Source organism: Heteronotia binoei, chromosome 20 (genome assembly GCF_032191835.1).
Source record: "Heteronotia binoei isolate CCM8104 ecotype False Entrance Well chromosome 20, APGP_CSIRO_Hbin_v1, whole genome shotgun sequence".
NCBI lineage: Eukaryota > Metazoa > Chordata > Lepidosauria > Squamata > Gekkonidae > Heteronotia > Heteronotia binoei.
Window position 1 is genome coordinate 23282395 of NC_083242.1, and position 27508 is coordinate 23309902.

The 27508-nt window shown below is 46.7% G+C and overlaps 2 protein-coding genes across 5 annotated transcripts in view; one reads left to right on the forward strand and one right to left on the reverse strand.

Annotated features, from left to right (window-relative positions):
• Positions 1 to 3576, forward strand: part of REXO5 (RNA exonuclease 5) — a 43673-nt gene extending 40097 nt beyond the window's left edge. For both annotated transcript variants that reach the window (XM_060260914.1, XM_060260915.1), the window contains exon 20: positions 2584 to 3576. In XM_060260914.1, coding sequence (XP_060116897.1) covers positions 2584 to 2683 — 100 coding nt within the window. In that variant the 3' untranslated portion in view covers positions 2684 to 3576. The remainder of the gene's footprint in view (positions 1 to 2583) is intronic.
• A 6972-nt stretch (positions 3577 to 10548) lies between these two features.
• DCUN1D3 (defective in cullin neddylation 1 domain containing 3) overlaps positions 10549 to 27508 on the reverse strand; it is a 49026-nt gene continuing 32066 nt past the window's right edge. For all 3 annotated transcript variants that reach the window (XM_060260598.1, XM_060260599.1, XM_060260600.1), the window contains 2 exons: positions 16950 to 17482; positions 10549 to 13841 (listed from right to left, as the gene is read on the reverse strand). In XM_060260598.1, coding sequence (XP_060116581.1) covers positions 13355 to 13841; positions 16950 to 17380 — 918 coding nt within the window. In that variant the 5' untranslated portion in view covers positions 17381 to 17482 and the 3' untranslated portion in view covers positions 10549 to 13354. The remainder of the gene's footprint in view (positions 13842 to 16949; positions 17483 to 27508) is intronic.

Consider the following 27508-nt stretch of genomic DNA (forward strand, 5'->3'; position numbering starts at 1 on the left):
CGAGTGGGTGGAATTGCTCTCAGTTTCACTCGACGGAGGCTTAGAACGGTCTCTCGAACAATGCCTCTCCCCGAGGCCTTGGCTCCTGGAGAGCCAGCCCTTGCCAAGCATTGGCTGAGCTGACTGCCATTGATCTCTAGCTGAGCCTCGCCTCGCCTCCAGCATCCTTCTGGCCTCTGTTCTCCTCCTTTCCTGTATCTCCAGCCTGCCAGCATCAGCTTGGCTTCGGGTTCCTGTTATGTTCAGGAGCTGAAAAAGCTGCACTCTGGAGAGGTGACACCAGCATGGCTGACCTTTAGTACCCCAAATGTGGTGTGTGTGTGTCTGCCAGGTCTTGGGTTGTGCACAGCGGATTCTTCAGATGGGCTGTAGCTATTGCTATTCTGCCTCCCCCCCCTTCCCTATGTGAGATACAGCTTTAGTTCCACCAGCTGGTCACAGAGGGATGAGGGTGAAGATGAGGATAAGCTCTTGCAGGATTTCCCTCCCCCTCCACCCCCCAAATCATTTTCCCTCTGGTCCTGATTATTTGGGGGGTGGGGTGAGTTGGGGTTGCTTCCAAGTAGCTCTTTGCTGCCGATAAGCCTGAGGCTGCGGACAGGATTTTGATTCATTCCTGTATTTTCCTGTTTTTAGTTTAAGTGTTAAAAAGTGGCCAACATCCTCCTTCACAGAGTGTGGAACAACCGGGGAAGGGGTGGGGGGGAGATGTGCAGAGGGAGTTGCCAGCAAGCACTCACATCTCTGCTTGGGTGGGTGGGGCGGGGTAGCCTTCTGGGACAGATACTGGCTTTGCCTTGCTTCTTCCCCCAGCCAAGCACTGAGCATGGAAAGCAACCGAGGGGTGGGGGGCTTCCCATCTCTCTCTCGCAATTCACAGTGCACTTCCAGTGGCAACAATATGCTCTAGGCAAGGATTGGTCTCTCGGCTTCTTCTGAGAGCGGCAGCGGCCATTCTTTCCAGATCCGGATCCAAACTTTAAATTGGCGTAAATTTTTAGACCCCTCCTCTTTTTCTCTGTTTTTCTCGCGGCTCATCCGCCCTGCAGACAGCCACCTCTGGGTCCTCCCAGGGCTTTTTTCTTTGTAGCAGGAACTCCTTTGCATTTTAGGCCACACACCCCTGATGTAGCCAATCCTCCTGGAGCTTACAGGGCTTTTAGTAGACGGCCTGCTGTAAAATCCAGGAGGATTGGCTACGTCGGGGGCGTGTGGCCTAAGATGCAAAGGAGTCCCTGCTACTAAAAAAGCCCTGCAAAATACAAACAAAAGCAATTGATTCCTAGGAATGAAAGCAGTTGATTTACTGGCAAATCCACAAACACACACACACACCCTCAAAATGTACAAAGAGCCCTGTAAGCTCTTGGAGGATTGGCTACACCAGGGGTGTGTGGCTGAATATGCAGAAGAGTTCCTGCTACAAAAAAAAGCTCTGGGTCCTCCTATTCTGGGAATTCTGCCCCCTGGGGAGGGAAGAGGAGTTTAGAGCTCAGCCTTCAAGGACAGACCTAGCAGCAGCCACAACAGCTGCCTGGAGCCTCCATGGAGAGAGGCAGATGCTTCCCTTTTGTGGCCTGCTTGCAGGCTGCCCTCCCTCTTAGAGATAGGATGCCCTGATCCTGCAAGGCTTTCCTGATAAGAACATGAGAGAAGCCATGTTGGATCAGGCCAATGGCCCCTCCAGTCCAGCACTCTGTCACACAGTGACCAATATGTGTGTGTGTATACACGCACATATACATACACACACACTGTGGCTAATAGCCACTGATGGACCTCTGCTCCATATTTTTATCCAATTCCCTCTTAAAGCTGGCTATGCTTGTAGCCGCCACCACCTGTGGCAGTGAATTCCACATGTTAATCACCCTTTGGGTGAAGAAGTACTTCCTTTTATCCATTTTAACCTGACAGCAATTTCATTGAATCCCCACGAGTTCTTGTATTGTGAGAAAGGGAGACAAGTACTTCTTCCTCTACTTTCTCCATCCCATGCATTATCTTGTAAACCTCTGTCATGTCACCCCACAGTCGATGTTTCTCCAAGTTGAAAAGTCCCAAGCGTTTCAACCTTTCTTCATAGGGAAAGTGTTCCAGCCCTTTAATCATTCTAGTTGCCCTTTTCTGGACTTTCTCCAATGCTATAATATCCTTTTTGAGGTGCGGCGACCAGAACTGCACACAGTGCTCCAAATGAGACCGCACCATCGATTTATACAGGGGCATTATGATACTGGCTGATTTGCTTTCAATTCCCTTCCTAATAATTCCCAGCATGGCGTTGGCCTTTTTTATTGCAATCGCACACTGTTCTGATGTTCTGAAGTTGGAGAGGAGGACCGACTTCAATCACCTCTCTCCACAGTAGGAGAAGCAGAATTACGCAGATGAAGGAAATCTTTGTTTACGTTTGCATAACTTTACTGGTAATCACGTTCCTCTTTCCCCCTTTGTGCAGATTTCTCATCGCGTGGGGGGAGGGGGAGAAAAGTTTCTTGGGCATCTGCCGGCCGAGTTTTGCGAGAACGATCTTTTTGCAGGAAACTTACATGCACTCCTTCCCAACCGCTTACCTTGCAGAGTCTCCGTGTCCCTCCCTGGCTTCTGCCTCCTGACCATCAAAGACAGCAGCAGCCTCCCCTTTAACCTACCTGGTCGGATTCCCACTGCAGTCTCGTAGAGGACTCTACAAGATGCATCTTCGCCCTGGACACGAGCACGTTTTTCCTCCCTGCTGATATTTTAAAAGATGAAAAGATTTCAGAATAAGCCAGGCCGGTTCCTAAGACAATAAAGGTTTTTGCCATTTCAGCCACTCAGCTGGCCGCTCACCAAATGCTATCGAGGAAAAGAAGCTGACTGAAGTTCAGGGGTCTGTGTTTGCGATGCATGGAACAATCTGACCTGGAAGGAAAGAGTGAGTTTGCAGTGGGTTTTCAAAGGGCCCCGTGTTGTGTTTGGCAAACCTCGATGAAAGTCCTGGCTCCAGCAGCCGGCCAGGGCAAAGCCCCTCCACAAAAGAAGCATTGTGGGTCACGAAGACTCCCCAGGGCTCTCTGCCTGTTAAGGCCCCCCTGATTTAACTTCTCTCTGATGGCCTCTGCGTTCTTCACCACACAAGGTCTGAAGGAAACAGCAAACGGGAGGAAAAAAACACGGGAACATTCACCCAGAGGCAAATGGAATCTCTGATTCATGAATTTTTGGTCCATTTCCATACTCTTTGTAAAAGGAATGGTTTCAGACCAGTGAGTGGCAGGAGAGGAAGGGAGAAACTGTGACGGAGGGAGGAATGTCTGAAGAGCGGAGAGGTTGTTTGCAAACCCGCACCACTGCAATCTTAACAGGACTGGACTGCTTTAGAAATCCTTGTAGCAAGGTGGGGGGGTGCATGTTCTCTGAGCATGTGCAGAATGTTTCCACTCATACTGTGATTTTTTTAATTTACTTGAACACAAATCATTTCCAGGCATCCACAGAGTGGCCTTTTTTTGGAAGGGTGGGGGATAAAGAACCTTGCTTCAAACTGGATGTCATTTCAGAAATAAAAAATGCACAATTTTGTACACTGTTGATAAAGGTGAAGCAGTGCCGATGCTGTTTGCAGTTTTGGCAGGTAGCTCTTGCCCTCAGCGTGCCTTAAAACAAAGATGGGATTGCATTTTAAAATGGGGGACAGAGATTTCACAACTTCCCAGCTGCTGCCAGTTTACTGTTCATCCTTTCACTTCTTTTGCAAATGGGGCATAGAACAAAAATACTTGCTCTCTGAACGGTAGGCTTTCCATCCAAGTCCCTGCCATTGATTGGGCCACTCTGCCTGGTTCTTCTCCCCACCCCCTCCCCCCAGCTCTTGCGAGCTCCTTTCATTCTCTTTCACATCTGCTTCTCTTACTCCTCTTTCTGCACATGAGTGAATTCACACCATGTGCTGTAGCTTTGGAATTCCCTCATTGGGGCCAGTTTTGCAACTGAGCTGGTAATGGAGCAGGCTGCAGCCATCCCCATGCATTTTCCACTTGGATTATATCCTGCTTTTCTCTCCAGTTGGGAGTCAGTGGCTTAGATCTAGTTCTTCCCTCTTCCATTCTGTCACAACAATCCCACAAGGCAGGCCAGGCTGAGAGTTTGTGACAGACCCAAAGTCATCCAGCGAGCTTCTGTGGTAGCAGGGATTCAGATCTGAGTCTCGGGATCCTAGTCCAACGTGTACTCTCTTTCTCTCTAGTTCACCACACCGGCTTTCTTACATCCAGAAAGCAAAGGGTAAAGAACCACCTAAAGAGGAACCACATTATCACTGATGCCATCAGTGCACACATGTTAATTGTCTTCATAGGTTTCCAGAATCTCAGTGTGGTATCAAGAACTGTGACTCTCAGTACTTACCAGATCTCACATTGGGTATGATCCTCACATCTGCTTTGGCTTCGTTCCAAACAAGAACTTTTTTCCTAAGAGCTGACGAGAGCAGGCCAGATGGGGGCATGGAATGGCAAAACAGGAAAGAATTAGCTGAATGTTGGGGGGCAGAGCGATAAGGAAATGGGCCTGTCCGTGGCAAACAATTCTGAGAAGCAGAGTTCCATATCTTTTACTGCCTCTCCCCTTTCACAATTGCTCACAGCCCCCCAGCTTTGCTTATTGCCTGGGGCTGTAGAGATATTCTGAAGGAGAGAGACGCACACACTGAGACATGAGCAGAGAAACCGTTCCAAATTGGGAAAGAAGATTGGTTTACGCTCACTGTCCGCCAGAATCACATCTCCGCTGGCATTGTTCAGCTGTGTGCTTCAGGCAGGGGCCATTGTGGCGTGCAAAGCCCAGAGCCGAGGAAAAGTGCCAAGAGAAAGCTCGGTATGCCACCACCTCCGCCCACAAACACAGCAGAAGGGCTTTCTTCCCCTCCTCCCCCCACCTTACAATTTTGCTTTGAATGTCAAAACATTAATCTTTTCAGAAAGGGGACTGGGATAGGGGGAGGAAACAGCCCTAGAAGCAAATGGAAGCTGCAGCCTAATTTAGAATGGTGGGGAGGGAGATTTATTTTCCCCTTGTGTTTGTTATTCTGCTGGGTGGATTGTTTTGCAAGACCTGCCCGGGCAGAGGCACTCATCAGGAAGAGCCTTTTGCTTCCCCTGTATGAGCGCACCTGGTTGATGGGGGCATGATCCTGGGATTGGGGGGTGGGGGGGACAGCCTAGAATTGCCCAGCACTGCCACCTCCGTAGTAGCTTGCTGCATTCACAGATGAAAACAAGGTTGTAGGGAGGTTTGCCCTAGGCCAGGGGAACCCAATCAGATCTTGGAAGCTGAGCAGGATCCACCCCGGTTGGTACTTGGATGGAAGACCACCAAGGAAGTCCAGCGTTGCTACAGCGGCAGGCAATGGCAAACCACCTCTGTATGGCTTTTGCCCTGGCCTGGCCGGCCCAGTCTCATCCGATCTTAGAAGCTAAGCAGAGCCTGCTCTGGTTAGTGGTATCTGGATGAGAGACCTCCAAGAAAATCCAGGGTTTCTATGCAGAGGTGGGTAATGGCAAGCCACCTTTGAACGTCTCCTGTCTTGAAAACCCTATACGTTGATAGTAAAAAAAAGGGGAAGAGTTCAAATTCCTCATCCCTGCTGTATCAACCCAGGAATTCTCCATCTCATTTTCCCTCCTGCCTGCCATGGATGTTGAGGGCTAGAGGCACTTGTGTACCTTTTAGCAGGGTTTTTTGGAACAGCGCCCATGATGAGGGTGGGAGAGTGCCTGTCTCCTGTTCATGGAAGCCACAGCTGGGGGAGGAAGGACATAAATGGGAGTCTTCTCTGGGGGGAGGAGTGGAGGCATCCACTACCACATCAGAGGGTGACGGTATCGATGCCATCTCAGAGCCATGGTCCTGGTGGCACAGTTCCAAAGTTGGGTCTTGCCCTTCTATGAAGTGGTTAGGCTTATCTCAAGTGGCCGATAGCCTGAAGGACCCCGATCAAAGTGACATGCCCTGCAAGAATGGTATTCATGTACAAACAGAGTGGAATGATGGTGAAGAGAGCCATTGTACTCATATTCATAGTAAGAGTGTTGGGGGGTCATACAGAGAGCATGAGCTCCAATGTCTAAACCAGGGGTGACAAACTCATTTGTTGTGAGGGCCAGATCTGACATAAATGAGATCTCGGGCTGGGCTGTGTCGGTCTGGGCCATGTGTGTACCTATTTTAAGATTAGGTAGCAGAGATATATTAAGAGCCCTGTGGCGCAGAGTGGTAAAACTGCAGTACTGCTGTCCTAAGCTCTGCTCACAACCTGAGTTCGATCCCAGCAGAAGCTGGGTTCAGGTAGCTGGCTCACTATCCATCCATCCATAAATCCATCCATCCTTCCTTCGTCGGTAAAATGAGTACCCAGCTTGTTGGGGGGAAAGTGTAGATGATTGGGGAAGGCAATGGCAAACCACCCCGTCAAAAGTATGCCGTGAAAACGTTGTGACAGCAACGTCACCCCAGAGTCGGAAACAACTGGTGCTTGCACCTTTACCTTTTTTTTCAGCAGAGATATAAACTTTATAAAGGACAAACGCAATTAAAGATTTTTTTAAAAAAACCTTAAAACATGCTTAAAACATTAGTATTCATTGGTCTTAAAGGTGCTTTCTTTGTATCTCTCCCATGCAATCCAGAGAACTGGGCAAAGGAAGCTCTGGCTCTTTCCTTCCTTCCCCAGGGGACCAGGAGGGGGAGGAGCCTCAGCCAACAGAAGAAAGAGAGGCTTGGCTCAGTAGCTCTGCTGTGCGATTGAGAGAGCCTGGCAAAGCAAGCCCTGCCTCCCCCCCCAGAGAGGGGGCCTCAGCCAACAGAGAAAATAGAGGTTTTGCTCTGTAGCTGTTGTGCAATTGAACTAGCCTGACAAAGCAAGCAATTACACAGAAGGAAACAAGAGGGAGAAGGAAGCAGATGACAGCAAGTTGCTCGGGGGCCCGATAGGCTTGATTCGGCCCAGAGGCCGCATGTTTGATACCCCTGGTCTAAACAGCAACCTTTGTGGCTCTAAGGAGGCTGATCAAATGGAACTGAACTTGATCTGGCCCTTTGATTATGCCGTTGCGAAAACTGGCAATGGAGGTAAGGGAGAAATGAGCACGGAGGATACTTCATGATCAAAGATCTCACCCTAATACAAAAACTGAAGGCCAGAGTGACGTGAGGTGAAGCCATCTTTGGAACCAAGGTTGGACCTGATGCTTTCTTTGAACTGGGGGTGACGGCTCTTTCCATCTAGATTTCTGTTAAAACTTGGACTTGAGTGGAAAGGCCTTGTCTTAAATCTTCACTTCTTTGGTGGGAAGCTCTGAAGAGATGGACGAGACGTCAAACTTGACACCACAGAACTGCTGGCAGAGTCCAAACTGATGTGGGGATCAGTGCCAAGGGAGTTGGACCAAGCTCTAGACTGCTTTTCAGTCTATTTTCTGCAATCATGCTGGCACTGGTTGTGCTTTAAGGTTTGTTCCCATAAAGGCCCTTTTATTCTCACAGTGAGACTGAATAGTTTACATACTGCACATCCTATTATATTGTGGTCTCCAAGGCAGAATATTTTATTTGCTTAAGATGTTTTTATTTTACCTTTCCACCTCATCAGGGTCCCCACGAGTCATGGTCATTCATCTGTGCCATTTTGGTTCCACACTACAACACTTTTTGAAGAAACAGTTTGTAAAGAAGCTCTTTTTCCTTCTTTCAGAAGATGGGACAGAGATGTCCTTCAGCAGAGGTTAAGAAAGAACTGAGGGAAAGAGGTGCTCTCCCCTGTGCTTGGTGGGAACAGTGATAAAGGATGAGAAAGTGCCTTGCACTATTAAGAGCTTTTAGAACATCCGTGGCAAACATACACAGTTCCCATGTGGGACTGCACAGAAGACATGATGATGAACAAATAGGATCTGTAGGCCAGGGACCATAGAGCAAGGAAGTTGGTCTCATTAGAACATAAGAGAAGCTATGTTGGATCAGACCAATGGCCCATCCAGTCCAACACTCTTGTCACACTGGCCAAAAAACCAGGCGCCATCAGGAAGCCTTCCCACTGTTGCCCCCCCCAAGCACCAAGAATACAGAGCATCACTGCTCCAGACAGAGAGTTCCAACAATATGCTGTGGCAAATAGCCACTGATGGACCTCTGCTCCATGTTTATCCAATCCCCTCTTGAAGCTGTCTATGCTGGCAGCCGTCACCACCTCCTGTGGCAGTAAATTCCATGTGTTAATTACCCTTTGCGTGAAGTTCTTTTTATCAGTTCTAACCCGACTGCTCAGCAATTTCATTGAGTGCCCATGAATTCTTGTATTGTGAGAAAGGGAGAAAAGTACTTCTTTCTCCACCTTCTCTATCCCACGCATAATCTTGTAAACCTCTATCATGTCACCCCTCAGTCAGCATTTCTCCAAGCTAAAGAGTCGCCTGGTGATTCATGATGGGGAGAGCAGAGAGAAATGGCCAAAGGAACTGAAATACAGGCCAAGCAGACCCTTTGATAAGTCAAAGGCCGACCATCAAGGAAAAATAATCATGTGGCACCTTAAAGATTAGCACTTTGTACATTCTATCGTAGGGAGAAATGTACTACAGATGCAAGTGTAGCAGATGAGACTGTGTGAAGCAATGCACAGCAACACCATGAATTATACATTTCTGTACAAAGACAGGGCCTCCAGCAATAGAGGAAAATAGATCTTGGGTGTCTTAAACCCCCACTACTTTCTCAAGAAAAGCAAGGAAGCAACAGCCTATTACCACGGTTCACTCCCCAGTAATACTGCTTCTAACATGCAGGACTATACTGCCATAGCATGGAGTTCAAGTCTGAAGAGGGCAGGTGGGATAAAGATGCAACAGACCCTTAACTCCAGTCTCTTAGCTGCCCCACTCCCACGAACCACAACCCACACACAGTCCACATTTCTTGCCTACTTCTGTTGCTCCAGGAGGGGAGAGGAACACATAGAGATCTGAACAAGACTGGTTATTCTAGCTTCTCATAAATTAAGCAATGAAAGGCCTTCAGGTGACCATGCAAGATAGACACAAGATGGAATGGGATGCTTTGGAACTTTAGACCATGTTCTACAAAGGTAGCAATTTTTTTTCATGGACCCTCACATCTCTACACATTTACCATAGAAAGTGGAATCGGAGAGTGTAGCTTCTGGTGTAGTCTCGGGAATATATTGAGCTGTCCTCTGTTGAGTCAGAGGTTGAAGTCCATCAACCTTAGTAGTATCTGCTCTGACTGGCAGCAGGTCTCTGGGATGCCAAGCCAGAGGTTTTCCTCGTCATCTACAACCTGATCCTTCTGACTGAAAATGCTGAGAAGTGATCCTAAGACATTCTGCATGCAAAGAAGGCACTCTATTGCTGAGCCACAACTTCTGGGTGCCCTGCTGTTCCACTGGCCTCCTATGTCAAGGCTCAAAATCTCTGTGCAGAGGCAGTGATTCAAGAACTTCCAGAATGAGTAAGGCTTTGCCTGAGAATCCCGGTAAACTTTAGTCCCTTTTTGCATGAAAGAGCCAGTTACATGTTTGGGGGTGGGGGAATGGATGGAAAGGAAGCTGTTTTTCTTAGGGATTGCCCAGAGGCCCCATATGGACAGCATCAGCAGCAGAAAGCTGGGAGGAAGCATTAACTGAAGAATCAATATAGTGGCTAAAAGGTCAGAAAGGAATATTAGACAAGGACTAGCCCTGAAGCTGATAGGGTATATGCCTGGACCTCAGCCTAGCTTACCTCACAGAGCTGTTGCAAGAATAAAAGGATGAGAATCATATGCACTAACTGCCACCTTGGAGGGGAGGTGGGATAAAGATGCAATAATTATCTGCCCCATTCCCACGAGCCACAACCCACACAGAGCCCACATATCTCGCCTACTTCTGTTGCTCCAGGAGGGGAGAGGGACATGTAGAGATCTGGTCATTCCAGCCTTCCATAAATTAAAATGCACAACCAGTTGGAGAGTTTGGTGAACCTGATATCCTAAGAATCCAAGTGATGTACTGGATTTAAGAAGTGGCTCTTTGCAAGAGGATCAAAGCACCCAGAAGCTGAGGGCAGACATGTGCTCCAAAGTGCACCTGGGGATTCCCTCCCCCCACAAATGTCACTGAATGGGTCTCACCAAGTGGGCACAGTAGAGGACCACCAGCAAGCTGTTTCCAGTGTGAAGCAGGATGCCAGACTAGATGGACCACCAGCCTGATCCAGCAGGGCCTTTCTTACGTTATTCTTTGAAATTCACAAAGAAGTGCCTCTATTTATGGCCAGTCCTGACAGACTCCTTGAGCACAGCACAGGACTCCCAATACTGCCAACACCAAGACTGCTGTGATGCACTCACTCTTCTGGCTCAACAGGCAAAATGTCGTGTTCTGAAACCCTTCTCTCCTTTCTCCCTCAAACCCTGTGACAAAACGGGCTTCCCACCCACCCCTCAGAACCACTGCAGTAATTCCACCAGACGGCACATCTCTCCATATAAAATCTCCAAAGCACAGGCTTGCTGTAAATTCATTTATGTGTTTAATAACCAAGGCTTGTTTCTCAAGTCCTCAGGGCTGAACCTTCAAGCATGTGGTTAAATATTTTGCAAAGTCAAGCAAGACGGTTCAGGGCCTTTGGGACCTAGTTAACACAAGACAAAGTCCCCCCCAACTCCCATTTTAGGCACAAAACTTCCTTTGTAATTAGCCAAAATAAAATGACATCAACAGAATGCACATGCAGCCTTAACATGAAAGAACAAACTTCTCGGAGGGACTCCAGAGCAGGGTCCCAGGAGTCACCCGCTGCATAAAAACCGGGAGCATTTGCACAATTTTGAAAAAGGTGTCTCAACGCACTTGATAGTAACAGAAACCAACAAAATCAATGTCAAACCCCTGCTGCTGACAAGCAAGAGATGTGAATTTCAAGTATTTTTTTTTTCATAAATTTTATATCCACCCCACCGTTGTTAGTGACTAAAATGTAGACGAGCTGGACCGTATTGATGGAACTCACCCCATGTGGGGCAGGTGGGTGGAGAACACAACCCCCTACAAAAACCTGTGTAAACTCTAGTGGGAACCAAAAGGCTACAGATGGGCAGTGCCACTTTTGCTGCCTCATCACCCTGCACAAAAGAGCTACACGGCAGCACAGGATCCAAGCTTGTGCGCTCAGCCCGTTGGCAGGATTAGGCTGCAGCAGAAACAGGCCTGTAGCAGCACCTGCTCAGCCAACACAGCAGACAGAACAGGCTGTTGCCGCGGATGTGAAACTCCTTAAAAGCTCCTGTCCCCTCCTCAGAATACGACAGGATTGTAGGCAGATTCAGAAGGCGGCTCATCTAAGCCATCAGCTCATCAAAAAACGAGAGATTGAGCCTTCATTGCAAGCCTGCAAATAAAGTTTTACACTTTAAGAAAATGTAGCATGGAGGTCAGGCTCATTTCCAAAGAAAGCCTCAGCAATTATCCCTTTTAGCAAAGGTTTTTAAAATGGTGACGTTAGGAGAAAAAAAAAGTCAGTTCATTCAGCCAGTGTTAATAAAACTCCCTTTTTTTAAAGGTCACAACAGTTTTAAGCACGCCAACAGTTCCCAGTACAGTTTTTAAAAATTCAATCCTATGGAAACATTGTTTAAGTCAGCCCAAAACAAGATGCTGGCTGTTTGCTATTTTTTAAAAGGTAAAATAAGCTATGTTACCTGTTTTTGACCCAAAAAGCTTTGGGCCTCTCAACAGCTGTCTGAAAAGCAGAAAGCTCACATCACTGCATTGCTGTGCTATAAAATGAGATGTGGTGGTTGAATTCAGGTCAGGATTAGCAGTTGCAAATTTCCTTGTGGGGAGGGGGCAGGGGAAAATAGGATGATTGCAGCTATGACTTAGCAATTCAGACTTGGGAAATGAGGGGAGGAAAGACAAAACATTAGAGAGCTAGTCCCAACTCTGATGCAATATACTCATCAGCCAAATAAGGTGACATTTTAAATCCAAAATATATAGAAATGAAAGCCCAAGTTCAGGGAGGTTTTTCGTTCCCTCCAGAGAGGGATAAAAAAATGGTCACTTCTCTCAAGATTAAGTAAAACCTTAGAAAATAATTTGCCTTTGGCTTTTGGAGTCAGGTCAAAAATTTTTCCACCACAGTGCCATGTAAGCTAGGGTCCCTGATCTAAAAAGAAAAAACACTCAACATGGAAAAATCAATGGTGTCTACAAGGGAGGGGGGGTTGCAGTGCTCTTTGCTTGCATCTTGCAGAAAGGAAGGACTCGCCAATAGCGGGCTTGCAAAACTGGCGGGAGATCCCTAATGACCACCATTTCTTTTAGCTCTAGGGAGAGAGGAATGGGAAGGGGGGATCCCTCCGCATGCCTTCTAAGGAGCTGCGGTTAGCCTAACCACTGCCAAGGAGAAAGGCCCCACCCAGTTACAGTGCATGATGAGATGCCCAGCGGAGTAGGAGGAGCTTGGTGTTGAAAGTAGGCAAAATGGCCTCAAGTTATACCTGACTGGGGCAGCTGGGCAGGGGAGGGAGCTCTGGGGCACAGGAAAGTGAAAGCAGCTCTCGTCATGGGAGCAGGTAAATCATGTCATCTCAGGACTGATGCTACAAAAAGGTTGTTGAAAGCTCTGCTGGATGGCAGGCACAGTGCATTTTTTTTTCACCCATCATCTCATTAAAAGGAAGGGCTGACTTAAAAGAGGCTGACCAGGCGACACAAAAGGAAAATGCTGCTTTCATTGGCTTTCAGAGTCTTATTTACCAGGGAATTAATGCGTTTGTAGTTAACAGTTAACACTGTTATTAACTCATGGTATACATCTTAAAATTAATCACAACTTTAAAATTAAAAAAAAAATTCAATGTAAACAGTAATACACACAGTATAAACCTGCCCTGAAAAAAAAAATGTCGCAGGACATCAATCTGGCACTGTATAATTTAGCAATGTTAATTTAAACCTCACCAAAAAAAAGGTTGTGTTTTTTTTTAAAGTTGTGCAACCAAGATCAAGACATAATTATTCCAAAATCTGAAACCTTTTTTTTTTTTTTAAAGAGAAAATAATTGTTTTAACTTGCAAACGGGGGATCAAACATTCCAGGAAAAGAACAACAGGAATAACCCAAAACATTTTTTTTTAAAAAATGAAAGTGCCTAAAATATGGATCTGGTATTTTAGAGCCCTTTCAGGTAACAAGGCAGAGAAAGGTGTAAAGTAGAAAAATCTGGAGCGTCTGTAAATTCCAGAGGAGTCCACAGCTTACAAATGATGAAGGGTTAATTGGGGAGGCAGCCATCATGTCTGTGGCCGCTAAGTTGGGTGCTCGGCACTGAAGCTGTCTGTCTGTGAAGCCGCCATGCATTTGTCCTCCTCCTCTTCCTTCTTCCGCCGCTCCATTTCCCATTCCACAAAGGTGTCGAAGAGACTGGGCCAAGCCTCATCTTCACTGTAATTGCTAAGGTCTGGCCCAATGACCTGAGTAAAATTGAGGAACATGTTCCATGTGTCCCGGGAAATTCCCTTGATTCCTGAGGGGTTCTCATTTAAGAAGTGTAACCACTGGTCCAAGATTGGGGGCTTGTTCTGTGTGAAGACTAGCTTCCAAAGGGCAATGGCTATTTCTCGGTGCAGTGACCTCTGTCCCTCTTCGGAGTCCAGGCCAAACTGGAAAGTGAAACGGTAGAGATCCTTGAATTTCTCCTCCTGTTTGGCTTCATTCAAGAGGCTGGGGAATCGAGCGCAAATCCCCTCAATGCTGTCTGCATGTATTGCTTTGCAGCCATCGAAGAACTCTGTCCTGTTGCCAACCAAAACAGAAGCCCATTAGAACGGTTTTGTTTTTAAGAGCAGAAGACAGAGTAAGACACGCCATCCCCTCTCCAGCCCCCATCTGAGGATGTGTCTCCTCTCTCAGACAAGGAGGGTTTGTTTTTCAAAACAGAGCAAAACAACACTTGCGCCTTTGCACAGAAAGCCTTAAAACTCACCTATGAGCACAATGGTGGAAAGAGAAGTCATAAGCTGTTTTGGCACTGCTAGAGAGGGGGGTGGGTGGGAAACATTCACATCTGCAAAAGGAAACATCCACAAAAGTTGGCAGTTGGGGGAAAGAACCATGTTACATTCTTTGCCTGGGTAGGGGGCCCAGCACTGTACTGCTAGGAAAACTGAGAGAGAAGATCATCCATTGCTCTTCCGCCAGGAGCTGCCAAAGAAAAACTGGCTGATGGACATCTATCTGCCCCTCCTCTGCTTTTATGCACAGAAGTATGCACATGCATTTTTCTGCTGCTCATACGGTCTCCAGCTGGAAGGGAGGAGCACATTCAAGGATTGGACAGGCTATGGCTCTCATCCACCTTCGAAGCTTGATGTTGGCAGAACAAGATCGTGCCAAATTTGACAACTGTGACAAGGTTTGCTTATGCATTCAAAGGCAGGCGAGTGGACATTAGACTAATAACAATGCTGATGCCCAAGCCCAGCAGGGACTCATTTGCTTATTAGGCCACACACCCCGGTGTCACCATTGTTTTGCACAGGTCTTTTTTGTAGAAAAGGCCCAGCAGGGACTCATTTGCATATTAAGCCACACATCTCGACACCCAAGCCAGCCGGAAGTGCATTCCTGTGTGTTCCTGCTCAAAAAAAGCCCTGCTGATGCCTAAGATGCATCCACAGAGACACGCCCCCTCCCTTGGTGTGCTCTTGGTTGACAATTCTCAGGAAAAAACTGCTTGCCAGTTCGCTCTCCACAAACCACAAGAACTAGAAACTTAGTTTTCTGAACAATCCAACACCCCAAAAATACCACTGACTAAAAGAATCACGTGTGAACACTGGAAGCTGCTTTATATCTGCTCAGACTAAACAGTCCATCCAGTTCTCTGTCTGGCGGTGGCTTTCCAGAACAAAAGCTCTGCTTGAACCTTCCTCAAGCATGTGCTGCCCAGAAAGCCCACCTACCTAACCCTGCATCCCATTTCTCACAATGGCTTCCCAGATATCCCCAGAAGGTATACAAGCAGGGCATGGAGAATATAAAGGCTTGTGACTCCCGCTCCAGGCATCTGGTATTCAGCAACTGAACATTGAGGTTTCAGTTAGCCATGAAGGCTATTGGCATCAGAAGGACCAGTGCTCCATAGGGTATTATTCCATTTTACAGCCATGTAAACTAGAGGCCATCACAAGACATCTTGAGTCAGCAAGTTTCACAATCTAGATAGGTACTAACTAACTAGGTGCTACATAAAGTAGTACTTCTTTTTGCCCATCCTGAACCTATTACCAGGGCTTCCCTGGGCTACCCAAGTTACACTTTTGTAAATAATTACAGGGAAAGGGGAGGGGGTAAAAATTATCCATGGCCATTGGCCATGCTGGCTGGGGCCGATGGGAGTTGTAGGCAAAAAACATCTGGAGAGCTACTGTTGGCCGCCCCTGTTTTATAGACTTTTTTCTCTAGACATGGGACCAGTTTATAAATGCTTTATATATAAAATAATAAATGAGGAGAAGTCAGTGTTCAAGAAGGAACTGGTGAAATAGGCAGGAGGGAGGGAGACCCAGAGAGAAGACAAGGCAGTTTGGAGGGCACAGCCAGAGAAAGAAGGACCATCTCTGAACCCTCATTCCTGGCAACCCTGAAGACATTAAAGCTTTCAGAAAAAAATTTAAACCAAGCATAAAATGAGGGCCAAATTCTGTTTCAGATATCGGATTCCATCCTTGAGAAGACAAACCCTGTCCCAGCAGAACTCACAAAAGCCCTCATGATAGGTCACCACTGATAAGTTCTCTTGGCATATTCTGCATCCAGAAGTGAAAATGTGTCCTTCAATACAGCATCCAGAGAGGGTGGACTCAGTAAAAACAAAACCTGGAAGGAATGTCTCTAACCCACACAACTACGAAGGCAGACTTGAACATGGTGGGCAAGCCCCAGAAATCAGCCACGTGTGACTGGGGTGGGGAGAGACCCAAGACTTCAGAACCTGAGGCTGTGAATTGCAAGCAGTTTGGCCTCAACACTGACACTACACTGTCACTTCCACCACAGACACTTTCACCACTGGAGTTGTCCAGGGCAAGCACGTCGAGAACACGCTGTCATGACAGTCCTTGGCTTTTCTGTTTGTAGTTTTCCAAGTACTTCCAACATCAGTGAGCAACGCAGGCGCCCCCGCAACCACACTGCTTTTAAGTTCAGCAGAATGGCAGCAATTCTCCTCCAACAGCACAATGATTTGGGGACATATTCCAGCACTCCAAGTGTCGGAGACACACAAAGGTACAGAAAATCTCACAGCTGTGCCAGTGCATCAATGGCTTGGCCTAACAAAGATAACCCCCGCCATCACCCAGAGCCACGAAGGAGAACAAGTATAAATACATCTTCCAATGGGGCCTAGGCCTGCTGGGACGGTTAAGACGAAACACCATCCCTCCCCTAGACAAGGAAGGGCAAAGTAGCAATGAGCACAGATTGGGTCTGGCTATCAAGCCAGCCCACAAAGAATCACAGAGCTGGAAGGGGCCATGTAAGCCATCTAGTCCAACCCCCTGCTCAATGCAGAATCCGGATAGAGCATCCCTGAGAAGTGTTCATTCAGCCACTGCTTAAAGAATGTCAGCCTTAAAGACTGCTCACCACTTCCCTTGACAGCTGATTCCACTGATGAACAACTCTTACTGTAAAAATGTTCTCTCCTAATATCCAGCTGGTACCGTTCCACTCATAATCTAAACCCATTATTGCGAGTCCTACCCTCTACAGCCATATAAGGGTATTTGTTCCTCCCTTCCACATTCCTCTCACACCCACTGATTCAAGGAACAGAATGAGCCCTCAGACAAACAGGGCAGCTTTTAAATGAAGCATAGTAATGTGGTACAAACTCACCTTGTGAATTTGCACATGGTAGCTGCTTGGAACTTCCACGCAAGAACCAGCACTTTGAACTCAGTAGGGTCAACACAGAGGTCATTGCAAAAACGTTCCATGCCTTCCTCTAAGATGGCATCTTCCCGCTCATCCTTGTATCTCCTAAATAATTCCTCAGTCCTATGGAGGGAGGATTCCTCTGTGCCAGACACTGGCTCTTTCTTGGCATCCCCAGAGGAAGCCGGTGGCTGACTGGATTCTACAGCGGCCTCCATCTTCTTTGTCCCATTGATGAGGATGTCCCCAGAGGACTTCCCGCAAACTGTGCTGTGCTCTTCTTTGTGGATCGTGCTTCGTTTGCCATGAGTCTTGCTACTTGACTCCCGGTCGCCATTTTTGCTGCCAAGGGTGGAAGAAGGATTCTTGCACTTGGTGACACACTGGCCCATATTGGTGTGCCCCCAGCTGTTAGAGCGGTCCCCTGGCTATCATGAACCCACTCCACTGATCTTCAGCAGCCCTCAACATACCATCAATGAGAATCAGCCAACCTGCAGAGTGGAGAAGAGGAGACAAATGTTCAGAGATGCATATTATTTGTCTAAGCTCTCTGTTGTTACTGGGCAGAACATACCAAGAAAAAAAAAAGTATCCACACCTATCCATAAAGAGGCTCTCTGATACAGAGCTACTTTCCCAGGCTGTGATCTGAAGGTATGTGCACTGGTGGTCAACTTAGTGAAACTAAGGAGAGATGGATCTAGTCAGATAGGAGGCCTCTTGGGAGTGGATCGTTAGACCACTGGTCCATCTAGCTCAGTACTCTGTTCTTTGTGGCAGTGGCTTTCTAGACTCTGGAGAAGTTTTTCCCAACATCTCCAACTTGAGATCCTTTAACTGGAAATGCCAGAGACCAACCCTGGGGCCTTCTTCAAGCATGGAGCCACATTTCTACCACTCCCCACACCACAAATGATCATTTCCAGGGCTTTTTTTTTGTAGAAAAAGCCCAGAAGGAACTCATTTGCATATTGCACCACACACCCCAACATCACACCATTGTTTCACACAGGGCTTTTTTTGTAGAGAAAGCCTGGCAGGAACTCATTTGCATATTAGGCCACATCCCTGACACCAAGCTGCATTCCTGTGAGCTTTGGCTAAAAAAAATCCCTGGCCATTTCCTTTATAACCCACCCATGGTCCTCCAAGAAGCATCCCAAGGACTCCCAAGAGGCCTCCTATCTGACCAGATCCATCTCTCCTTAGCTTCACTAAGTTGACCACCAGTGCACATACCTTCAGATCACAGCCTGGGGGGAACCACAGGAAAGGTACTGTTCCCCACAAAAGCAGCATCCAGGGCCACCGGCAGGGCTGGCCTAAGACCTTCTGCATTCCAACACAGGTGCACTACAATGCTGGAAACATGTCCCAGAATCTATTGCATGGGTAGAATAAAACCATCCTCTGTGCAGCTAAGGATTCTGGGTGTGCTGCTTCATAGTGGTGCTCCAAGCAACTTCTTGGATAGGCTGTGCAGTTGGACCAGCCTAGCTTGTTGGGCAGGAGGACCAGGCACAATGCTGCACAGGCATCCTAGGGAAATAAAAAGTGCTTGTGGGAAGTGATGCCCAAATAGCACCTAATAACAACTGTGACATGAGTCACACATGTAACAAGCTACAATCTGTCCTTACGTGAACAAGCCTGGGGCATCCTTGGACTCATGTGCTCCCCTCCTGTACATGGCTTCTAATTAATGATGTCTGTTTTTGACATTGATCTGCTTTGTCATGTCTGAACATTTAAAAACGTTTTTAAAAAGAGCTCACACTTTTCTCCAAATGAGGACTAAACTGAGAACCAGTTTGGTGTAGTGGATAAGTGCGTGGACTCTTATCTGGGAGAACTGGGTTTGATTCCCCACTCCTCCACTTGCACCTGCTGGAATGGCCTTGGGTCAGTCATAGCTTTCATAGAAGCTGTCCTTGAAAGGGCAGCTACTATAAATGCACTCTCAGCCCCACCTACCTCACAGGGTGTTTGTTGTGGGGGGGGGGGGGAAGGTAGAGGAGATTGTGACCGCTCTGAGACTTTGAGATTCAGAGTATAGGGTGGGATATAAATCCAAAATCATCATCTTCTTATTGTGCTTTCTTTCTTAAACCCCACCCCTCCAAGAAATACTTGCTTCTGGGCACCATTGTTCAAACCCCCATGAGATTTTTGCTGACCTCTAAGATTTGACAAACTTTCTAATATTCTTCCTCACAAAAAAAGAGAAAAAAAAACAAAACATATAAAGCAGACAGATGGAAATCATCATGACATTGTGGCCACATAGGAGAAAGTAACTTTAACAGTATGATGGGAGTAAGGTTTTATTCTGACAATTATAATTCAAGAAACATTTTAAGGTAGATGCTGAGCTGATATAATTTAGTACACCTTCTGGTGACGTCAGGAGTGTGTGGCATATGCAAATGAGTTGTGATAATGAGCTCCAGCGCCTCTTTTTCTACGAAATGACCCTTGCTTCAGAGCCATATGCAAGGGAAGGTTAAGCATGTGCTCTTGGGGCGGGCTGTGGCTCAGTGGCAGAGAATCAGCTTTGCATGTGAAAGCCCCAAGTTCCAGTCCCTGGAATCTTCAGTTAAAAGGATCTCATATAGAAAGCAATGGATCCTGGAGAGCTGCTGCTGGTCCAGAGTGACCCTGATGTGACTCTGGACAAAGCATAGTTCTTGTGTGTCCACAAACACCGGTATAATCTGCAGAGGTGCAACATGTATTGTGGGTCCATCTCATAGTCAGGCCTGAACATCCCCTTTCTCCCAAAACGAGTTCTCCTTCTGCAACCTATGTTAAGACTTTCAAGCTTTACCTAGAAAGCAACTCAGCTTCCCCCAAAGGACTGACTGCTGAGCCCTATTAAAGGAAATTCCTAAAATTCTGGCTTGTAACATCAGGTTACAAAGAAGCTGATTCATGTGCATAAATTGTCAAAGCTGACGACTCTGACCCAGAAATACACTACTTTTCTTTTTTTTTTACAGGAAGCTATTAAAAAACCATAAATGCATTTTAATACTTAAGCATACAAGAAGCTTTACAATTCCACAGTTCACAAGAAGCTGCTGCCAAGTCAAAGCTCCCGTCTCCAACAGTAACACACACTGATCCACCACTCTGGAAAGTTTGGGTTTCACACTGGAAATCTAAGCTTTCAAAAATATGCTCGAGAGTTACAGGGAGGGAGTGGGGGAGAAGAATAAGTGATATTGTAGCTTTTTACTATAAAAGGTTATTACACAGCAGCTAATGCCTGTGTTCCTCAGGAAACTGCTTTAGCACGGCTTAGCTGAAAGGGCCCCTAGGCTTCCCACTCTCGATTTACAGTCACAGCCCAAAGCCGTAAAAACAAGGGTTAGGCCATCCAGAAGATCCACAACCTCTTCCATATAGAAAAGGCAAGCACCCAAAGACAGTCAACCAAATGCTGGCTCAATGAGAGATGGGTAATGTGTGCTCTACACATCCTTGAAAGGTCTTTGGAAAACTTCAACAGGGTAGAACATGGCAGCCCGCCTCAGGGTGGGCCACTAGATTTGTGCTGCGCCAGAGTTCCAGTTTTCTTCTACATTGTTCCAGAATAAGGAGTTTTTAAAAAATAAAGTTCTAGGCCTTCAGTTGTTAAAGCCTCTTCCCCTTGTGCCTGTTACAACTCAATGGTAGGGCATTTGCCAAGTTGAGAACGAACTCTCAAGGGCTCTCCCACAGATACAGGCATCATTTAGTCTTAAAAAGGTAATCCCCTGTGCAAGCACCAGTCGTTTCCGACTCTTGGGTGACATTGCTTCCACAACATTTTCATGGTAGACCTTTTTTTTTTACGGGGTGGTTTGCCATTGCCTTCCCCAGTCATCTACACTATTCCCCGAGCAAGGCTGGGTACTAACCCTAACCCAGCAAGGATGGGTACTCATTTTACCAGCCTCAGAAGGATGGAAGACTGAGTCAAACCTTGAGCTTCCGCTGGGATCGAACTCAGGTTGTGAGCAGAGCTTGGTCTGCAGTACTGCAGCTTTACCACTCTGCACCATGGGGCTCTTTTTATCATTTAGTTTTAAGGCACTGGATATTAAACCCAGAGGTTGGGGGTAACTGGCAGGCTGTGGAGCTCTTCCCACTGAGTTGCAAACCCTTATAGAGAGTCAAGATTTGGGAAGGGATGCCTTTTAGAAGGACCAGGGGAAGGGCCTAGAGTGCAAGAGCACCAAACAGTAAGATCAGGTCATGCAGAGGTGGAAGGGATTCTTCCATGGCTCTAACCTTGGCTTTTTCCTCACTATGTTATGCCCCCTGATGTTTGGGGTGCACCTCCTGCTCCTGGATCTCTTAAGAAGAAGAAGATGATGATATTGGATTTATATTCCGCCCTCCACTCCGAAGCGTCTCAGAGCGGCTCCTTTACCTTCCTCCCCCACAACAAACACCCTGTGAGGTGCCCTTTCAAGGACAACCTCTGCCAGAGCTATGGCTGACCCAAGGCCATGCTAGCAGGTGCAAGTGGAGGAGTGGGGAATCAAACCCGGTTCTCCCAGATAAGAGTCCGCACACTTAACCACTACACCAAACTGGCTCTCCCTCATGCCCACAATCCTGGTGTAAACACCAGTGAGGCCCAGCTCCTCCTCTTCCTGGTACATCACTCTTATGTCACTTGACTTCCTGTCACATGCTTGCAAGTTCAGTGAGTCTCAAGTCCGAAGGAGCATTCCATAAAGGTTCACCAAAGTCAGAGACAGATTTTAATCACACTCCTGTTAAGATTTTCCTTGCTCAGCCAAGCCTCCCATTCATCCTACAGTCTACTTTCTAATCCCCACCAAGCTCAGCAAGAACTGGTGGAAAAGACACCGCAGTGGGAACTGGGAAGCAGTTTACATCCTCCTCTCCTCCATTTTCCCCTTCTTTCTACGCCATTTGGAAGAACAACTACTGTGAACAAGTCAAAGCTAGGATGCCAATGACAGCAGATTAACATACAAATGTAACTCCAGACAACTCCCACATTCCAGGGAAGACAGGATGGTTAATACCTAGGGCCATATTGCATCATGCTCTAAGTAACTTTGCAATGGCATACAAATTTCAGAGATCATCTGGTCATAACTTTCCTGTGCTTTGAAAAAAAAGTTCACAGCCAGCAGACAGTTCTGGAGCACCCAGTACAACAGGCTCTCCCAGAAAAGAGAGAGAGGCCTATATGGTGCACATCAGCTAACGTGTACGTAAAAGGTCTGGCAAGCAGCTGAAAAAAGCAGATGTTCCAGCAGTACACGTTTGACTGTCAAGGGAATGGTCCAGGGTTGGTGGGGTCTCCTCTACTTGCACATACTGATGGATCTGGCCACCAAGACTATACCTTTGTTTTCTGTGATTGCCCTGAGAGGCATACGGCCACCTATGCAGTATTGTTTTAAACTCTGAGAAGTGTGTTGGTGTCTAGGCCTTCCCATAACTCTTTTTCATTGTGCCTTTATACCTCCACCCCCCCTCGCAAGCAAGTCTACGGTATACAACTGGGGTTTAGTAAACAATTCATTCACTTACTCGCCCACTTCATTTCTCTCTTAAGAACATAAAAGAAGCCATGTTGGATCAGGCCAATGGCCCCTCCAGTCCAACACTCCGTATCACACAGTGGCCAAAAATTTATACACACACACACACTGTGGCGAATAGCCACTGATGGACCTCTGCTCCATATTTTTATCTAACCCCCTCTTGAAGCTGGTTATGCTTGTAGCCACCACCACCTCCTGTGGCAGTGAATTCCACATGCTAATCACCCTTTGGGTGAAGAAGTACCTCCTTTTATCCATTCTAACCTGACTGCTCAGCAATTTCATTGAATGCCCACGAGTTCCTGTATTGTGAGAAAGGGAGAAAAGCACTTCTTTCTCTACCTTCTCCATCCCATGCATAATCTTGTAAACCTCTATCATGTCACCCCGCAGTCGACGTTTCTCCAAGCTAAAGAGCCCCAAGCATTTTAACCTTTCTTCATAGGGAAAGTGTTCCAAACCTGTAATCATTCTAGTTGCCCTTTTCTGCATTTTTTCCAATGCTATAATATCCTTTTTGGGTGCAGTGACCAGAATTGCACACAGTATTCCAAATGAGACCGCACCATCGATTTATACAATGGCATTATGATACTGGCTGATTAGTTTTCAATTCCCTTCCTAATAATACCCAGCATGGCGTTGGCCTTTTTTATTGCAATTGCACACTGTCTTGACATTTTCAGTGAGTTATCTACCACGACCAAGATCTCTCTCTTGGTCAGTCTCTGCCAGTTCACACCCCATCAACTTGTATTTGCAGCTGGGATTCTTGGCCCCAATGTACATTACTTTGTATTTGGCCACACTGAACCTCATCTGCCACGCTGACGCCCACTCACCCAGCCTCAACAGATCCCTTTGGAGTTCCTCACAATCCTCTCTGGTTCTCACCACCCTGAACAATTTAGTGTCATCTGCAAACTTGGCCACTTCACCGCTTACTCTCAATTCCAAATCATTTATGAACAAGTTAAAGAGCATGGGACCCAGTACTGAGCCCTGCGGCACTCCACTGCTTACCATCCTCCACTTTATACTCCCTTGTATAATTAAAGAGCCAAAGTACATCAGCTTTAAAAGCAAGAGGCCAACCAAGAGCCAGTCTAAGAAAGCTAAACTGCATAATTTAAAATATACAACTTAACATCGCCAGAAATTGACATGTTGGTTAATAATCCATAAACTTTCTGCAGCCCTGACACAAGTCCTGTTCTAGGAAGTGTCATGCAAGAAGTTCCACCATCAATAATAAATGTACATAGGAGCACCAAGAGTGATTGTTCTAGTACAGGGGTAGGGAACAGTGGCTCTCCAGATGTTTTTTGCCTTCAACTCCCATCAGCCCCAGCCAGCATGGCCATGCTGGCTGGGGCTGATGGGAGTTGTAGGCAAAAAACATCTGGAGGGCTGCTGTTCCGTACCCTTGTTCTCGTACATCAGCATAAATCTCCTCATGGCTTGTTTAACTTAAAGATTTCATTTAGGAGCCATATTTGGTTCTGCATGGAGTCTGATCCCACTGTTAGCAGACCCCAGCTCTAGGAGATTCAGCATGCATTTACAGGAACAGTGCAAAGGAGAATTCTGCTTCCATTCAGTGATGTCTTAGAGCAGGATCCCCAACCCTCGGGCCGTGGAACGGTCCCAGACCGTGGCCTGTTAGCAACCACACCGTGAGTTGTAAAACTTTCATTATATATTACAATGTAGTAATAATAATAAGATGACGACACTGGATTTATATCCTGCCCTCAACTCCGAATCTCAGAGTGGCTTACAATATCCTTTACCTTCCTCCCCCATAACAGACACCCTCCCAGAAGCTGCCCTTTCAAGAACAACTCTGAGAGCGCTATGGCTGCCCCCCAAGGCCATTCCAGCAGCTGCAAATGGAGGAGTGAGAAATGAAACCCGGTTCTCCCAGCTAAGAGTCTGCACACTTAACCACCATACCAAACCAACAGAAATAAAATGCACAGTTGTATCATCTGGAAACCATTGCCCCCCCTCCTCATCCCTGGAAAAACTGTCTTCCACAGAACCAGTTTTGGTGCCAAAAAGGTTGGGGACCGCTGTCTTAAGAGTACCGGCCTTTGTGTGCATCTAAATACCCAACTACAGAACATCAGCAGAATCAATCACAGAAGGAAAGAGAACAAGCAGAATCAGAACCACTGGTTGGATTCCTTTCACCCTTCTGGCAGCTTATGAAAAGTACCCCCACTCTCAAGGCCCCTGCACACCACACCACACCAGCCTCCCTCAAATTCTGTGAACTCAACCTTCTAAAAACAAAAAGACAGAGTGAGACCAGTGCCCTCCCCACTGTCTACTGCAGATATCTGTATGCAAAGATTTACATGCACGGTTGTGAAAACAGGCAGAGACAGAATCTTTAAACTAGTGGTGTACAAACCCCCCCCCCTCCCCACACACACACTGTGGTGAAAAGAAAAAGTGCTTCCTTTGAAGATGGCAGTTGGCATCTATGGCTGACACTACCAAGAGACAGCTTTGAGGTTTGGGGCTCTCGAATGTGGGGCTAACAGAAATGCTAGTGCAATACACACCCTTTTGTTTCCCAAACAATCACGTTTGTTCAACCAAGTATTTAAAAACACACACAGAAGAGAGGAAGTACAGGGCAAAAATCATCAGCGAGCAGAGAGAACAAGCTGGGAACCCATGGGGAATTTCAAGGAGTGGGAAAAGGAGGTTTTTAAAATCCTACCTTCCAAAAATCTCCCCTCTAGAGTCTGCCAAGCTCTCAGGGGCATGAGCAAGTGGATTTCTTTCTCGCCCCCCTTCCTTTAACTGCCATTCTGGCCCTCTTGGAGCATATTCAGTTCTCATAGGCAGTTTGTAAACTAACAACAACTAACAAAAGGGGAAATGCCACCAGAGCCCTATCTTTTCTCTGTATACCTGGGGTGACCTCTCAGCAGGTAACCCCCCCACACCTCAGCCTGTGGGAAGCCCCATCACAGTCCTGTCACCCACCACACCAAGGCCAGTCAGTGGATGCTACAATATTATAAAAGCTTCATCCTTCCGCAGAAAGGTTTCCTTGGTGGGCACTATACATCTTTTTTCATGTCTTAGAAGATAGAGGAGATAAACTAAGCCGAACAAGTTTGTGGACACACCTGCCCTTAGCTGCAATTCCGAGGACAGACAGGGGACCGCCAGTACCTCAGGGAATCCCAAAGAGCTCTTCTTTGCAAGTAAAAATAATCCCACTACTGTTCAGTAACAAATACTATCAAAAGTACCTCCAATTTCTTAGACAGGTTTAGTTTTGTACTTAAGATTAATTATACCTCTTCCTTCCCAAGGAACCAGCCAGCACTTTTAATTAAGAATGTCCTTTTTTAAAAAGACTCTTGATCTTGCACGCATACAGGAACAAAGCATCTCCAGTTTATTTTTATTTCATTCAAATATTTACACCCCACCTTCCAGGTGTAACAAAAAAAAATCCACTGAGAACTGAAATCACACACACACAACACGACACAGCAAAGGCTGGGGGTGGGGGCAGAACAAGTATAGAAAGGTCACGGCAAAACCCAGCAGCAAAACCCATAGCAAGGCAGCCAAGACATTCCAAAGGCACTGAGTATTAACAAGGAAGATGTAAAGAGCACCTTCCTCAAGAGGGAGCTCATAACTTCAGGGCCACAGCAGAAAAAGTCCTGTGCTACATGGCCACCCACAGTATTTCACATGGCGGTGAACCCAAAATAGGCACTCTAAGGGGGATCCTAACTCAAGGCACAGTGTCCTAAGATTTTAAATGTTAAGATGATATTTTTATTTTTTTTATTTATTTAAGATTTATATCCCGCCGCCCTTCCCACGAGTGGCTCAGGGCGGCTTCCAGTAGTAGATCCAGCAACATTACAATATTTAAACATATAAAGGGATCAGCATTTAAAACAGATAAAAACAGATAAAACCATTAGGGCGATATATCCCTTGGTGGTGGCAGTGGTGGTGGGGAGTGTAGTATTAATTGTGGCCATGACTTTGTAATTTACTTTTATGATCACCCCAACTACCCCAGAAGTGCATGGTTTGCTAAACCCCGAGGGGAAGATTAGATTCTCTAGTTTGAGAGGTGGGCTAAATCAGTTTGCATTAACCTACTTTATACTGAGGCAGACTGTTGGCATCCACTCCCCAGCCCCAATACCCCCAGGGGAACTGAGCAGCAGACTTTAAGACGGGCTACACGTAATGACACTTAGAAGCAGCCTAGAGCATCCTCCAGAAGTGACATCACATCCTCCACTCCCAAAACTTTCTGGCAATTGCAGGGGTAGTGTTGGGAACTCTTAACTACTGGGTCTACTCAGCTCAGCATTGTTTGCTCAGACAAAGTCTCAGGCACAGATGGGCCCCCCATCCCCCAACACTCACCACTGAATGTCCTTCTGACTGCTTCATTGTCTTTTGTTTGTTCCACCCTGTTGCCGGTACAGATTTATTCTACGTAATCTGCCTCAGGTCCCAGTGAGAAAGGCAGACTATAAATAATGTGAATAAATAAATAAAACTAATTGGAGATGCCAGGGACTTTCAGCCTCTGCATCCAACCACTCCTTGGCAACACAGGGCTGGGAGAGAAAAAAAAAATCAAGCTGCTCTCGTGTGCACCTTACAGCACTACCGGGATATATTTGTAAGCTACTGCTCTGCAGGGAATCCAACAGTTGCTTGTTAATAGTTCTCTGCAGTGAAGCAAAACGTCCCAGGAGCAACATCCGAAGCAACCATAACCACAGTAATCCTGGATGGAGTAGTCCTGCATCATCCTAAACAACTGCCAAGTACACCTGCTGTTAAGAGCCACTGAAGAAGCAAGTTTGCCCCATGAGAGTGAGACTTTTCGCCCCCAAGCCAAGAGGGACTGAAAGAAAAATTAAGACGCTGCGTGGG